At 28.3% G+C, this 14,852-nt stretch overlaps 3 protein-coding genes across 3 annotated transcripts in view; 2 read left to right on the top strand and 1 right to left on the bottom strand.

Annotated features, from left to right (window-relative positions):
- The window catches only part of LOC108749582, a 7,227-nt gene extending 6,892 nt beyond the window's left edge, over positions 1-335 (top strand). Inside the window, exon 3 of the mRNA XM_018488363.1 lies at positions 268-335. Within this exon, the coding sequence (XP_018343865.1) occupies positions 268-272 (5 nt within the window). The 3' untranslated portion in view covers positions 273-335. The remainder of the gene's footprint in view (positions 1-267) is intronic.
- A 3,383-nt stretch (positions 336-3,718) lies between these two features.
- Positions 3,719-8,365, top strand: LOC108749578 (probable cytochrome P450 12a5, mitochondrial). Its single transcript, XM_018488360.1, has 12 exons — positions 3,719-3,788; positions 3,917-4,106; positions 4,294-4,566; positions 5,154-5,265; positions 5,322-5,444; positions 6,358-6,499; positions 6,739-6,986; positions 7,252-7,429; positions 7,489-7,658; positions 7,811-7,889; positions 7,972-8,181; positions 8,255-8,365. The coding sequence occupies exons 2-12, from the start codon at positions 3,950-3,952 to the stop codon at positions 8,363-8,365; spliced, it is 1,803 nt and encodes a 600-aa protein (XP_018343862.1). The 5' UTR covers positions 3,719-3,788; positions 3,917-3,949.
- A 574-nt stretch (positions 8,366-8,939) lies between these two features.
- Positions 8,940-13,615, bottom strand: LOC108749583. The gene is made up of 7 exons (XM_018488366.1): positions 13,520-13,615; positions 10,241-10,337; positions 9,865-10,174; positions 9,672-9,771; positions 9,371-9,472; positions 9,110-9,268; positions 8,940-8,999 (listed from the first exon to the last, which is right to left on the bottom strand). Exons 1-7 carry the CDS (start codon positions 13,613-13,615, stop codon positions 8,940-8,942), a joined length of 924 nt encoding a protein of 307 aa, XP_018343868.1.
- Positions 13,616-14,852: the final 1,237 nt, after the last annotated feature.

The following is a 14,852-nucleotide window of genomic DNA, read 5'->3' as shown; positions in this document are numbered from 1 at the left end:
GAAAAGGTTTGGAAAGAAGATTCTCTCTACAAAAATACATTACGAAACCAGACAGACGACAATTGGCAGCGACTTTAGGTCTAACCGATGCACAGGTTATATGATTTAAATGACATATTAACCTTTGTAACCTATATTAAATAAAAAAAATTGTAATATTTATGATTTCATAAAGGAAACAATATTTAAAGGAAATTTTAAGGAAATAATACCAATAATACAATTCTTTTTAAATTTAAATAATTCTAAAATTTTTTATATTATTAGGTTAAAGTTTGGTTTCAAAATCGTCGGATGAAGTGGCGACATACAAGAGAGAGCGAAAATGTTACATTTGCTGGTCCAGATTCCACACAAAAGGATTTTCCGCAAAAATTAATTAAATCTATCACCAATGATACAACACAAAAAAACGAAGAAGATATAGAAATCGATTAAATTCGATTTATAATTAGATTTATGAAATTTCCACATATATTACAAAAAAATAACTTTATTTTAAAATTAAATTACAATATATTTATAAAAATTTGTCAAAAGTTTATAAAAATTATATGATTGGAAACAAAACCGTTTATGTTAAATACATTACTTTAAATACGAAGCGCCACTACGGTCTGAATGTTAAGATGTTAAAAGTTCGACAATCATATCGGCACGCAATTATCATTTTTGAAATTAATTCATTTAAATGAATATATATAGTAATTCAACATCTTAACATTCAGACCGTAGTAGCGCTTCGTATTTAAAGTAATGTTTATAAAAATTATTAAGACATGACAATATATTATACTATAATTCCAACAGCATCAAAAATGTTTAGAAATATCTCAGAAATTTTTCAACAGAAAAATGAAACATTTCATAAAAATTGCTAAATATGTCTACAACATTTCTAAAACAGCTCTGAAATAGCAAAATATCCGTGATTCTTCACCTGTTGTTAAAAGGTTGACGAAATGTTGCACAAAGAAATCCGCAATCTTTTTGAAATATTATCAAAAAGGTTTCAGCGAGTTCTTTCTGACTTCAGCTATTTCTAGTACTTAAAAAATGATATTTAAATATATACTTGATTAAATTTTAAACAATATTTAAATTTATTATACAAAAATTTGGTCAATAATCGAGCTCACAAAAAAATATAAAAATAAAATAAAATGTATAAACGATACATTTATTAAAAAACTAACATAAGTTTCGTGATCACAGGTCCTTCTTCAATATTAAGAATATAGAATATAGGTATGAAGACGCAGATAACATAATTTAGACGCAGTTCTAACATAATTTAAACAATAATATGAAATAAATAAGATTATTTTAGCATGATAAAGTTAAACATTGATGAGAATAAAAGTTATGCGTTTTCGCGGATTTCCTCTGTGTCCAGATCCATTCTTGGAATGCCAATGTTCCGTGAACCTTGCAGTTCACTTCATCAGGGCGAGGAACAGCCTAATACAGTATCAGATGAAGTGAACTGCAAGATTTACGAAACGTTGGCATTTCAAGAATAGATCTGAACACGAAGGAAATCCGTGAAACGCATAACTTTATATAGAAAGCACCCGTGAAAGCCTCAAGAATATTGATGAGAATATTCCAAATTAAAAGTGAGTATTAAATCCCTGCTTTAATTTGGAATAGTATGTAAAATTATTTTCACATTCTATACATGAAACAATAACTTTAAGAATTTGTACAATATTTTCATAAATATTTAATTTAATTGTGCTAAAATAATCTTTGCGTTTTATATATTTTATATTACCATTTAAAATTTAAATTATGTTAGAATAATTTCTGCGTCTTTATACATTTTATATTTTTAATATATGCTAAAAAAGGTTAAACCTATGATCACGAAACGTTAGTCTTTTAATATGTTAGTCTTATAATGTTAGTCTTTTAATAAATGTATCGTTTATAAAAATTTTTATTTTCATATCTTTTTGTGAGTTTGATCATTGACCGAATTTTTATATAGTTTTGCTTTGCGTAATACAAGCGAATTCTTATTTTTATTTTATGTCGACATAATAAATTTAAACATTATTTAAGTATTAATTAAACATATATTTAAATATCATTTCTGAAGTACTTAAAATTTATTAAGAATTTGTAATTTGTTTACAGATTACAAAACTTGTTGAAATATACTTAAAATATAATATTTCTCAAAAATGGTAATTATATCGCTAACTATTTTGATTAATTAATCAAATTGTGAATTAATATAAAAATTATATGTATAATATAAGCACATGTACATAATCACTATTAAAAAAATCACTTACACCTGCAGTTTCCACATAATATTATTCATGTACAAAAGGCTTTTTGCAATTAAAACAAAACAAGTCATTCATTACAAAAGTTCTTCGTAATTAAAGTAGAACAACTTATGATAACATCAAAATGACATTAAACTGATCGTGATTGATCAAAAAATGACTTTTAGTAAACATTTTGGACATCATGATGATTTTTGTTCTGTTTAAATATATTTTTCAATTTATTGTATATAATAGAAACATTTCTGTTAAAACATTTCATATTGCAGAATCCTTTTAGAATTGTTGCACATGAAATGTAAAAGGTTGAAACATTTCTGAAAATTTATCGCAACAATCGGTGCTGTAGGATATGTAATAAATATATAAGTAATATCAATATAACAATAATGTGTGCAATAATATATACAAGAAAATAATGTATTCAAAATAATCTTAAATATAAATAATAATAAGTTTATTATAAAAATATCAAAAAATTTTTTAAATGTAAAAATTACCAATTTTTTAAAGTAACTCGTTACAATTGCCGTTACTTGAGGAAATAACTTTTCGTTTCTTTTTCGTTACTTTTTTAACGATTACCAATCACAGCGAACGGATGTCTAAGGGCTCTCAAGCGCTATGAGTAGCCTGTGTCCAATCAAACCGTGTCCAATTGTATGGAAAGTAACAATAATGTATTGTAAAATTCGTTACTGTTATCAACAAAAAATTAACATATTTACCAGTAAAGTTACTAAAAAAGTAACTTAATTGTAACTATAACTTCAGTACACGAGTTACTTCCATTCCCTGAAAAATATTATAAAAATAATTTACAATACAATTAAATGTTTATATTAATGGTTATTATTATTCGCTATAATATTAATAAAACTTTGTATATAAATGTAAAAATAATCTAATATCCAATATTATATTTAAACTTTTAAAACAATTATATATGTATTATATTGTGGCTCGTATTCAGGAATTTTCTTTCAGCATGCTTAATGCTAAAGAACTACATACTAAATGCTTGCCAACGATATTAGCACGCATTTAACATACAATTCACATTACATATTTCAAAAATATAAAAGAAATACAAAGGTGTGTTCAGATTATTGAGCCAAACTCGAATCGTGAAAAATATTTTAAGAAAATACAATATAAAAGCGCGCTTTTATCGATAAAAGCGTTTTGAATACGGGCCTACATATTAAAGGTATCATCTCATGCAGCAAAGCTTCGCTAGCTACGCATTTTCGCATGAATCGATAGAGTGTAAAGTCTTCATCAGCGAAGCTTTGCTGCATGAAATTGTACCTTAATATTAAAATGAATTTAACATTAATGCGACTTTCTATTTTTTCGATATGCTTCCGTGGCAACGATTTTATTATTTTCTTTCTCATTAGTGTAAACATACGTAACTCGATCACCATTACACAACAATATTTAGCAATCGCTTTCATCCTTTCTAAACTATATTTTTACTAACAGGTATGAACAAAAATTTAAGATTTTGTTAATATATTATATATGTTAAAATAATTATATATACAATAAATAACTTTCTTAACTATGTTCTTAAACAACGTACGTATGTTTAACTAATTTTTTTATTTAAGGACTGTGTCTTAATGCTGTAAAAATTTTACAAAATGATGCGTTGCTTAAAGCAGTCCATTTTTGTTGTTCAAGATTTTTCATTGCAAACGTACAGAAAATGTTTCTATCGCTTAATGACAAAACTGTCAGATACATTAGCAGCTACTAATGAAAGGAAATGCATGCCATTAAATTCCAATGACATAATATGTAAGAAAAATAATATTTAATTATTCAAAATTCAAATAATTTAATATTTAATAATTTCCAAATAGAAATTGTAATTAAATGGAATATAAATAAATCATTGCATTCGAAGAAGAGAAATTTTGTCATAAGCTAATATTAATTTGTTAATGACAAAATTTCATGTCATACTCAAATTTTTCTAATTCAGCTGCCTCCGTGGCGCAATTACATACAATTCCGACAATGAATGCAACACCAACGAAGACGATGCCATTATTGGAAACGGCAAATTTTGAGATAACCACGGAAAATGTTAAAATTCCTAAAGTTATACCACGTGTTCGTATAGAAAAAACACCATTACCATTTGAAGAGATTCCTGGACCGATGATCCTGAAGTTATGGGAAAAATATTGGAGATACGTGCCACTCCTGGGTACGCAACTGTTTTGCAGTCTACTAATAAGCAGATTTATCCAGGGTATGATCCCTTGAAGTTCAATTGATTAAAATCCGGAGAACTGTTTTGTAATTTCAAATTGATATTAAGAACAGATATGAGAAAATGTTTTGCTTTATACTTGTACGTATAAATTATAAATATACACAGAATGTAAATTAATTTTGGTTCTTCGAATTTTGAATAATTGTCTCCTGATGTTAAAAAAAAAATAAAATATACAAAATATGTAATAATCTTCTAAAATTTATAAATACACTATGTATTTAAATAAATTACATATTTATATGCTTATATGTAGTATATGTATATAAAATATTTTAAATAGCTATATTTTTCTCTTATGTTATAAAAACGAATTTTACAATATAATATATATCTCAGTTAATTTAATAACTAAAAGTAACATAATATTAATTAATATTATAATTTTGCACTTAACAATATAAATGTAATATGTATGACTCATACAGTTATATTATTTTAACATAACACATTTTTTAATGATTATTATATTTAATAATAAAGACAAAGTAATTCATATAAAAAACGACAGTTTATCTATTAAATATCAATTAAGGACAATAATTTAATACATTATATTGCAGGACGATTATCTTGGAATCGCAACATCACACCAATTAAATACTTGTTTGATGAATATGGATGCGTCGTGCGAATTAACGGGCCGCTTGTAAATGATATAATTATGATTCACAAGTAAGATATTACAACGTGTATGTTTTTTTCAATAATTAACATATCGATTGTTTTAGACCTGAGCACATAGCAGAAGTTTTCAATCAGGAGAGTGAATCACCTATTCGTAGTGGCATTGATATCCTCCAACATTATCGCCTTAATCATCACAAATATCGTTCTGCCGGAGCGTTTTCTCTGTAAGTGTGCGATTAATTATAAAAGGAATTTACCATAATTATTAAAATACATAAAATAATAGATTCAGTTGTGCAACAAGCTGTCATAATTTAAATTAATATACTAAAGAAATATTTATTTTTTAAATTAAATAAATCCTCCAATATTTAATCATATTCTATCTATATAAAAACTTCCGTAAGTTTTATAAAAATATAGCTTATATTTGTGTTTATATTTATATTAAACTGAAATGCAATGTTCAATTTTTTTAAGTGATAAGCATGCATGCATGTATGCTTTGATGAACACAATCTGATATTTGACAGATAAAATGAAATTAACATAATTGCTTTATTCTAAAGATACTATCAATTGTCTCGATCACATGACTGTTTTTAATCTTTTGATTCGTATATGCAAAGAAACAAGCTATAAAATAATAAACAAAAATCATGCATATCAGCATACTGCGGTCAATGCATGAGTGTATTCTAAAGATCACACGATGCTCAATTTCTTGAATGATAAGCATGCACGCATACATGTTGCTATGCTTACTTTGATGCATACAATCTGACGTTTGATAAATAATTATGAAATAAACAATTATTTCTTTTGATTGGTGTATGCAAGGAAATAAACTATAAAGTAATCCATAATAAATATAAAAATCATATATATGCAGCATGCAGCGCTCAATGTATAAACGAATTCTAGTATACATCAGAGCAGGCATGCATGCATGTATACAAATTCAAGAAATCGAACATCGTATAATTCCAGCTTTGCAATTGTTTTACGTAAATAACATTCTAATTTCTTTGAATATATTTAATAATTTTGTTATTCTGTTATTTTTTCTACATTGTTCAGATTTAATGAAACAGTAATTTAATTAATAATTTGATAATAAATTTTATGAAATATTAGACAAGGTTTGGAGTGGTTAGAAGTAAAAAAGAAGGTCGATCAGCCGTTGCATGAGACTGTTTCCGATTATATTGAAAAACTGGATTCAGTGTGTGACGAACTTATTAACAGAATTCGTAATATTCGCAATCGTCAAGATGAGGTACATCAATCAATAATAAATAATTATAATGCACATTATTATCAATTGTCTTAAATTTAATTTATACTTTTTCTATATATTATACATAATATTTAAAAACAAAATAATATTATATATGAAAGTAAACAAATTCAGACCTCACAAAATTATAATAAATAAATTAGAATAGAAATTTATTAAAATGTGAACAAACATATCTTATTATATATAGTAATAATTTAAAAAATATTTCTCAACAGGTACCAACAAATTTTCATCGAGAACTCACTGCATGGGGTATGGAATGCTTTTACATGACAATGTTCAACAAGCATTTCGGTTTTCTTGATTCTACCTCCAAATCGGCTTCCGAAGCCACAAAAATTATTAATACATTAATCACTGCTCACACATATATGAGTCGCTGCGAAACCGGATTTCAAGTGTGGAGATTCTTTGAAACTCCATTTGTCAAAAAGCTTTATGAAGCTTGCGATGGGCTTGATGAGTAAGTAACAAAGTTTAGCAGCTTTAACGATGATTTTACTTTAATCGTATGCTTTTGTTTATATAATAAGTGTATGCATCTACAATTATAATACAATTATAATTTTAATATATTATTGAGTTTCTATTTATATATTTATATACATTATCTATTATTCATTTAATATATTATTTATTTGTTTGCGTTAATAATTTTTTTAATTTTAATTTTATATTTTGCTGATTTCTTCAATGGTGTTTATATTACTTATGGATTTTTATTCTAGAGTTATTGGAAAATACATTCGTCAAACTCAGAATAAACTGCAAACTTTATCATTGTCAAAACAAGAAGAATCTATGAATAAAGAGAGAAATTTACTGGAAAAAATAATGATTCAGCGTATTCATCCAAACGACATTTCTATCCTTTTGATGGACATGCTTATTCTAGGCGTTCAAGCTGTAATATGCAATAATTTGACACAGTTGTAATAAGAATGTAAATTATTTTGAATTTTCAGGTCATTAATTGCGAGGCGTTTCTACTTTATTTCCTAGCAAAAAATCCTCGAGTACAAAAACGGTTATACAATGAAATAATGACTGTTTTGTCTAAAACCGGTTGTACTTTAACAAAAGAAAGCTTGAAGGATATGCCATATCTAAAAGCATGCATAAAAGAGAGTCTTAGGTAACAGAAAGTAAAATAACTGATTTAACACATTTGTATTAATTAAATTTTTTTATTTTAAATTTTAAATAATTATAACTTATAAAAAATAACAATAGAAAAATTAAGTGTACCAACACATTATTGTGTGTAACATAATATTTTTTAAAAAGATTACGACCAGCATTTCCCTATTTGACGAGATTATTGCCATCAGAAATTTCGTTACATGGATATATAATACCAAAGGGAGTAAGTTGTATACGTTAATTCAAATCTAAACGTGATGTATATGTTAAATAAGTAGTATAATGAATAATTTTACATTTTCTAGACTTTTGTCATAATGGCAAATCAAATAACATCACAGCGTGAAGAATATTTTGAAGATCCCGAAAAATATCAACCAGAAAGATGGTTGAATCAGGATAAACATGCGCATAATGATTATCAAGAGTATTCATGTCTACCCTTTGGTTATGGTATACGATCCTGTCTGGGAAAAAAAATGGCAGAAACACAAATGATGTTACTCACTGCAAAAGTAAATGAGTTTTATACATAATATAGCGCAAACATAATGTATTATAAAATTAATATATATTTTATTTTTACAGTTGGTACAAGAATTCACAATCGAGTATGATTATGCTGAAATCCGAAGTAAATTTCTTATGATAAATGTGCCAGATAAATCACTACGTTTCCGTTTCGTAGATAAAAATTAAAAAATAAGAAATATGCAAAATAATTTTAAAAATGTGAAAAATAGAATAATTATTATTATAGACGTAAAAAAGTATCTTTATTAAGATCATATAATAAGAATTATTATTACAGTAAGATTATCTTTCTGTAAAAAAGCTGTATAAAGAAAGGAAGAAGCTGTTAATAATATTTGTTTTATATCAAATTATATATTATTTATTTATTTTATTAACAAAGTAACTAGAAGTTACAATAAATATGTATTTATGTGTTTGTATTCAATACATTCTAATTTACTTAAAACATACAAATTATATATTTATAAAAAGTATAATTTGGACTAATTAATATTAGAAATTACGATATTAACCGTACAAATAAAATCAATAAATTCTATAGTTTATAAATATAATATACAAATATTAATAATTTAACAGTATGTATAATATAATAAGATTTTACATGGATATCATCGGGGTTTTATTATTACTAACAAATATATATTTTTATTATATTATTGTTGCAATTCTACATAGCAAACATTAAAAAAAAATATAATGTGTGGACTTTTACCTTAAAAAACGGATTATTTATTTATTCTTGATCTATCATAATACGCACAAATGCCATATATGAAAAAACTGTCGAGATGTACTGAAAAATAACAAATTCTTAAATACAAAATAATAAATAAGTTTAAAAAAAGATAAATGTAAACATCTGAGAAATAAAAAGTAATATAGAAAACGGATACAAGTTCTTACAGATGCGTAATAGTTCATGGACAAGTTTGGTAATGCACATGGAATTGAAATGGTGACTGGACGCTGACTTCTTAATATGATATGTATTAAAATTTTCTGCATGGCCAGATTATCATCGTACCACAATGAATCGTAAATTGCAAACGCTATACCGCTACTCTAATAAAAATGTTGGAAAAATAAATTTTTTAAAATTAGACAAAAATTGCATTATCCCTATTATAATGTAATTATATATTTTATGTTCTATAAATAACTAACCGTACTTATTACGTTATCAGCTGGCCAGGCATACATATAGAGTTCCACAAAACCACAAAAAGCTATCATAAGAAACGTCCATTTCACTGTCCATGGTTGACGCTGTTACGCGTAAATATTAAAAAAACATAATATGCATAATAAATAATATGCTGTGTATAATGTATTACATTAAGTGTGAAATAAACAGTAAATTCAAACAATTCGTTTTCCATAAACAATAAATGAGAAAATCATATAACATTATAAAACAAAATTTTTAAAGAACACACTTTTACACGAAGCACGATATATTACTTACACTCATAAAAGTAAGATAACCAAATATTACAGCACCGGTACTAAAAGTCACGCATAATAATGCTATATAACGAATTGCACAAGATACTTCTTTTGCATATCTATAAATATTTGATTTAAAAAAAACATAACTTACTTTAATTTTTTTTTCTTTTTTTTTTCAAATTATATACCTATTATATTGTATTATATACCTAAGTAATAAACTATGTTTGCGCGTATAGTTTACCAATTCCTTCATACTCGTCATTGTACGAAACTGAACGGAGAGAATTTCAAATCTAGCTGCTACAAACCAAAGTAGAAGAGCAGGAAAGGTATTGGTGCTAACTTGGATTACACTTTGATAAGCAATTAATATATGATGAGCATAAATAATTGTTTTCAATGGTTGATGTTGCACATCGAATGGATACTCCGCTTCACACGGAAACGATTGTGATGAAAATAAAGGCGTGAGTATAACGCTAATACCTGTCATTGCCAACCAACAAAGAATACTACCTACAGTAATCAATTTATTATTAAGTTTGTTTAAAAACTAGTAGTTAAAACTAATACTGTACATACCATAAAACGGTTTGCATTTGTCAATATATTGTTGGAAAATTTTTTTTTCATATTCTTGAGCTCGCTGATAATAAGCCTCCATTTCCAAAATAATAAACTGTGTCATCAAAACTTGTATTAGTAGTTCTTTCATAATTTTATAAATACAAACTATTAATAATATACGTAGGCTGCTGGAAAAGTTTGCAAACAATATGAACAAAAAAAAGCAAACAATATGAAAAAACATGTAAAATTCGGTAAATGGCTTTATTATTTTTCGAAGCATTCGCCTTTAAGATCGATACATTTTTACATACGTACGAACCAATTTTCAAAGCATTTTTTCCACTCTAAGACTGTAACCTCAGAAATTAGTGTATGAAATGTTTCAACAGCTGCTTCAGACGACTCAAATGGCTCACCACGCATCTTATTTTTAATGTTTGGGAACAAAAAGAAGTCATTAGGTGATAAATCAGGTGAATACGGACAATGAGTCATCAATTCGACATTATTACTGGATAAAAAATCAACGGTTTGACATACTGTGTGACAGCTGGCGTTGTCACGATGAAGGATGATGCGATAATTTCGGTTTGTTCTACGCAATTCATTTATGACTTCTGGCAAACAAATTGTTGTATACCAATCAGTATTTACAATCCTTCGATCCTCTAAAGCCACGGTTGTCACATGTCCGGTATAACCGAAGGAACGAGCATTCATTTGCTTGGCAGCACTGAGTGAACGAATAACATTTATTGGTTTCGGTTTATTTTAAAATACCCAAACAGTGGATTGTTGTTTACTTTCGGGCTCATACGAATAGATCCATGTTTCGTCTCCAGTAACGATGTTGTAGACCAAATTTGACCGATCTCGGTTGAATTTCTTGAGCATTTCTTTGCTCCATTTAACACGAGCCTGTTTTTGAGCTTCGGTCAAATTGTGTGGGATCCAACGACTGCAAAGTTTCCGTACGCTCAAGTGATCATGCAAAATCGTATGTATTGCTTTCATGTCAATGCCTAAGGATGCCTGACTCTCGCGGTATGTTATATGCTCGTCTCGCTCAATCATTTCATGCATAGCATCAATATTAGTGGCAACAACAGACGTGGACGACTTTCACGGAATTCATTACTAAGAAAGGTATGTCCACGCTGGAATTCGGCAAACCAATTATAAATAGTCCTATTGGATGGTGCTTCATCCCCAAAAGCCAAATGAAGTCTATCGATGCATTTTTTCGGAGTTAGATTACATTTGTAATCGTAAAAAATCATTGTCCGAAAATTTTCACGCGAAATTTCCATTTTCTTACAAAATAATTTCTTTTAAAATACTATGCAAACAAAACTAGTTGGCTTGGGTAGAAACTGTCAATTGAATTATAGGTTAAAAACGTCTAATTTTACGGATATGATAGTAGCAAAACGTTGGCGCCACTGGAAGTACTACATTGCGGAAACTTTTCCAGCAGCCTACGTATTCTTAATTAATAAATTACTTCAATTTTATACATATATACATATAGTAATAATAGTTAATTAAGACACAATTTTAAAGAACAGCCTAAAAAATATATATTAGGTGCGCAACTTAATTCTCGACTTTTTTCATTGAACTTTAATACTAATTTATAAAAAGTCGAATAGTTACCTAATCTTCAAAATAATCTCCCTCGTTTTCCGTACATTTGCGCCATCTTTTGGGAAGCTGTCGGGAATTCCACTTCGCAAAAAACAGGGTTGTTTTAAATTTATAAATTCGACTATACTTTTCTCGACATAAGTGAAATGAGTATCAGTTAGATGATGTTACAAGGATCTAAAAAGATGATAATTTGAAGGGGCAAAGTCTGGAGAATACGCCGAGTGCGATAAAATTTCCCAGCTCTTAATGATTGTTTTCAAAGTCGTTTTTGTTGTGTGTGGCCGCACGTTATCTTGAAGCAAGATGACCTTTCTTCTTCTCTTGCTAGCATAAGACCTTTTCTCCTCCAATACATCACTAACACGAATCAATTGCTGCTGATAACATTGAGCAGTGACCGTTTCATCAGATTGGAGCAATTCGTAATAAACGACACCCTGCTGATCCCACCATATATACAGCAACACCTTCTTGTCGTGCATATTCGGTTTTGTGGTACTACTCGAAGGCTGTCCTGGATAACTTACGATTTTCGCTTCTTTGGATTATCATAGAAGATCCATTTATCGTCACAGGTCACAATCTTGTGCAAAAAATTCTTCTGTTTGAATCGGGATAGCAACGACACAGCAATATCTTAGTGTCTACGCTTGTTCTCAGCTGTGAGTTTGGAACCCAATGGCCCTTCTTTTGAATCCTTCCCAGCTTATGTAGACGCTTAGAAATGGCTCGCCTTGTTACTCCGAATTCCTGTGCTCTGACTGTGTACGACAGGAATTCTCTTCTAAAAGTTGTTCCAGTTTCTCATGAACGTTGACTTTCTTTGATTGTCCCGAACGTTTTTCATCATTAAGTCAAAATTTCCACTCTTAAACCGCTGGAATCACTTTTTACAGGTATTATAAGAAACAATATTCTCTCCCAAAGCCGAACCAATCATTTCCTATACTTCAGCAGCACTTTTTTTTAATTGAAAAGCGAAAAGAAAGTAATGCTTCAAATGCTGCTTCTTGAACGACATTGCTTTTAACACTTTTTTTTTTAAGTTAGTACAACCGCCAACAATTGCGTTTGAAAGCTTAAAGATGACACTCCAATATGACTATATGGCGAGAAAGATATGTAAATTTGAATAGTTATTCATCGATTGAAGTTAGAAGCCGAGAGTTAAGTTGCGTATCTAATAATACGTATTTATATATTTCTGTTTAAAGAATATATTTAATTTATAAAACAAATAATTTAATCTGAGATGTTAAAGGGTTTACGAGTTATCGCTCTGTCGTGATTGCTAATGCCAACCATGTATCTTGCCGTTTACTTCATCAAGGCCATAGTGGAAAGACACTTGCATCATGATCAGAGCAAAGATTGATACTGAGCAAGGTTTATGAAACATTAGCATAGATCCATTAGAATAGATCATGACACGGCGATAACTCATAAACCTCTTGGCACCTCTAAAGAAAACACCCGTGAAAGTTTTAAAAGTATTAAGTAATTGAATCATTAGACAAAACATTTCATTTCACAATTTATTTTATAAATATAAACAGTTCCTATATGTCTGAGCAGAACATACGACGGATTTTGTTAAGTTACAGTCTTTTCATCAAATTAATATGAATAAAAATTGTATACCTGCAAACGTTTCTTTTGCATCGCAAAGAGTATCAACTGTAATGGAACTTGTATGATAGCGCTCAACTGACATCCTAATTTCATCACCAGAAGCATATCGTCGCTGTGCTTACAGAGTGTCCATACCGCCGCAATAGCAACTAGTATTGAATTCGTGACGCAGAAACACTGGAAGGCACTGCGAAGAAGTCTCTGAGACTTCGTTGCGTTCAGTGGAAGAGGCCAACAGCAAGCGAATATCAAGTATATCTTTAGAAAAGCGATTACTCTATCTAGTGTTACCTTTCTCTCCATGTTTAAGACACGGAAATTCTAGCTAGCATAGTATAAGCTGTAATCACCCTTGCAATATTGTCAAGATAATTTGCTAGCGAGTAGATAGTATAATAACACTATTATAAGGCGCCAAATGATGTATATGCGGTACATACGATATAAGCAGTGTTATATCGTGTCTTTGAAGCAAGGTGCATTGTTTCTCAAGGGTTCTCAGTGCATATAATACATTATGAAAAAATTTTAACGTCACCTTAATACCGATTACAATTCCATAAATTATAGTATAAATTAAATGTTCAATTAAATGTCGTTGCATTATATTATAAAAATACATATACTGTACATAAAACTTCAATTTCAAAAATTCTCAAAATTTAAATTTTAATAATTTATGCAATTTAATATTTTAATAAATCATATAAGTTGAACGTGATTCATACTGTGAAATCCGTATAAGCTATATTGTCCCCCTCTCCTTCAAAGATGTCTATAAAACATAAAAACCTTTGTAGAATAAATTTTGTTATTTTACTTATGCACGTTGAAGTTATTTTATTTTAAAAATCTTGAAAGAAGCTTTGAAACATTAACGCTTCTCAGTTATTGTGAATTACTACCTAGAAAGAAAAACAACTTTTATGAACATCTAATTATAGGTACCTTGCCTTTGCATTTCCCACTAGATAGCAAGACAAAGACTGTTTAATTAATCATATGCATCGAACGTAATGCTGCCGTGTATTTACAAACACTTTCAGATATTACACATGTTGCAATCAAATGGTATAATTGTCTAGTAATAATTAAATCCATTTCAGTGAAGTATAATTAGCAATGAAATGAAATTGTATGGTCTCTTATGAGCTTGTCTGCAATGTATCATAATAAAGATAATATAGATGAAATAAAACAAATCAGTTAAAAGCTAGTATGTATCTAGAAAGATTTAATGTAATTTATTATATATAATTAATATTTGTATTATTGTCTAACGGTTATAAATTTTATCTATTATCTCTCATGTTTTTGTTTTTTAATATTATCATTTTTAATA

The sequence above is a fragment of the Trachymyrmex septentrionalis genome, unplaced genomic scaffold, assembly GCF_001594115.1.
Source record: "Trachymyrmex septentrionalis isolate Tsep2-gDNA-1 unplaced genomic scaffold, Tsep1.0 scaffold30, whole genome shotgun sequence".
Lineage (NCBI taxonomy): Eukaryota > Metazoa > Arthropoda > Insecta > Hymenoptera > Formicidae > Trachymyrmex > Trachymyrmex septentrionalis.
Note: the sequence above shows the minus strand (reverse complement) of the source record. Positions and strands in the feature narration are given on the sequence as shown.

Excerpts from the sequence above, each read along its gene's own strand:
- LOC108749578 (XM_018488360.1), top strand. The coding sequence starts at position 3,950 with ATGATGCGTTGCTTAAAGCAGTCCATTTTTGTTGTTCAAGATTTTTCA. Across the intron at positions 4,567-5,153 it reads AATAAGCAGATTTATCCAGG|GACGATTATCTTGGAATCGC; the intron begins GTATGATCCCTT and ends ATTATATTGCAG. Across the intron at positions 5,445-6,357 it reads TCTGCCGGAGCGTTTTCTCT|ACAAGGTTTGGAGTGGTTAG; the intron begins GTAAGTGTGCGA and ends ATGAAATATTAG.
- LOC108749583 (XM_018488366.1), bottom strand. The coding sequence starts at position 13,615 with ATGCTTCTGGTGATGAAATTAGGATGTCAGTTGAGCGCTATCATACAA. Across the intron at positions 10,175-10,240 it reads CAAATGCAAACCGTTTTATG|GTAGTATTCTTTGTTGGTTG; the intron begins GTATGTACAGTA and ends TGATTACTGTAG. Across the intron at positions 9,772-9,864 it reads AAACATAGTTTATTACTTAG|ATATGCAAAAGAAGTATCTT; the intron begins GTATATAATACA and ends AAATATTTATAG.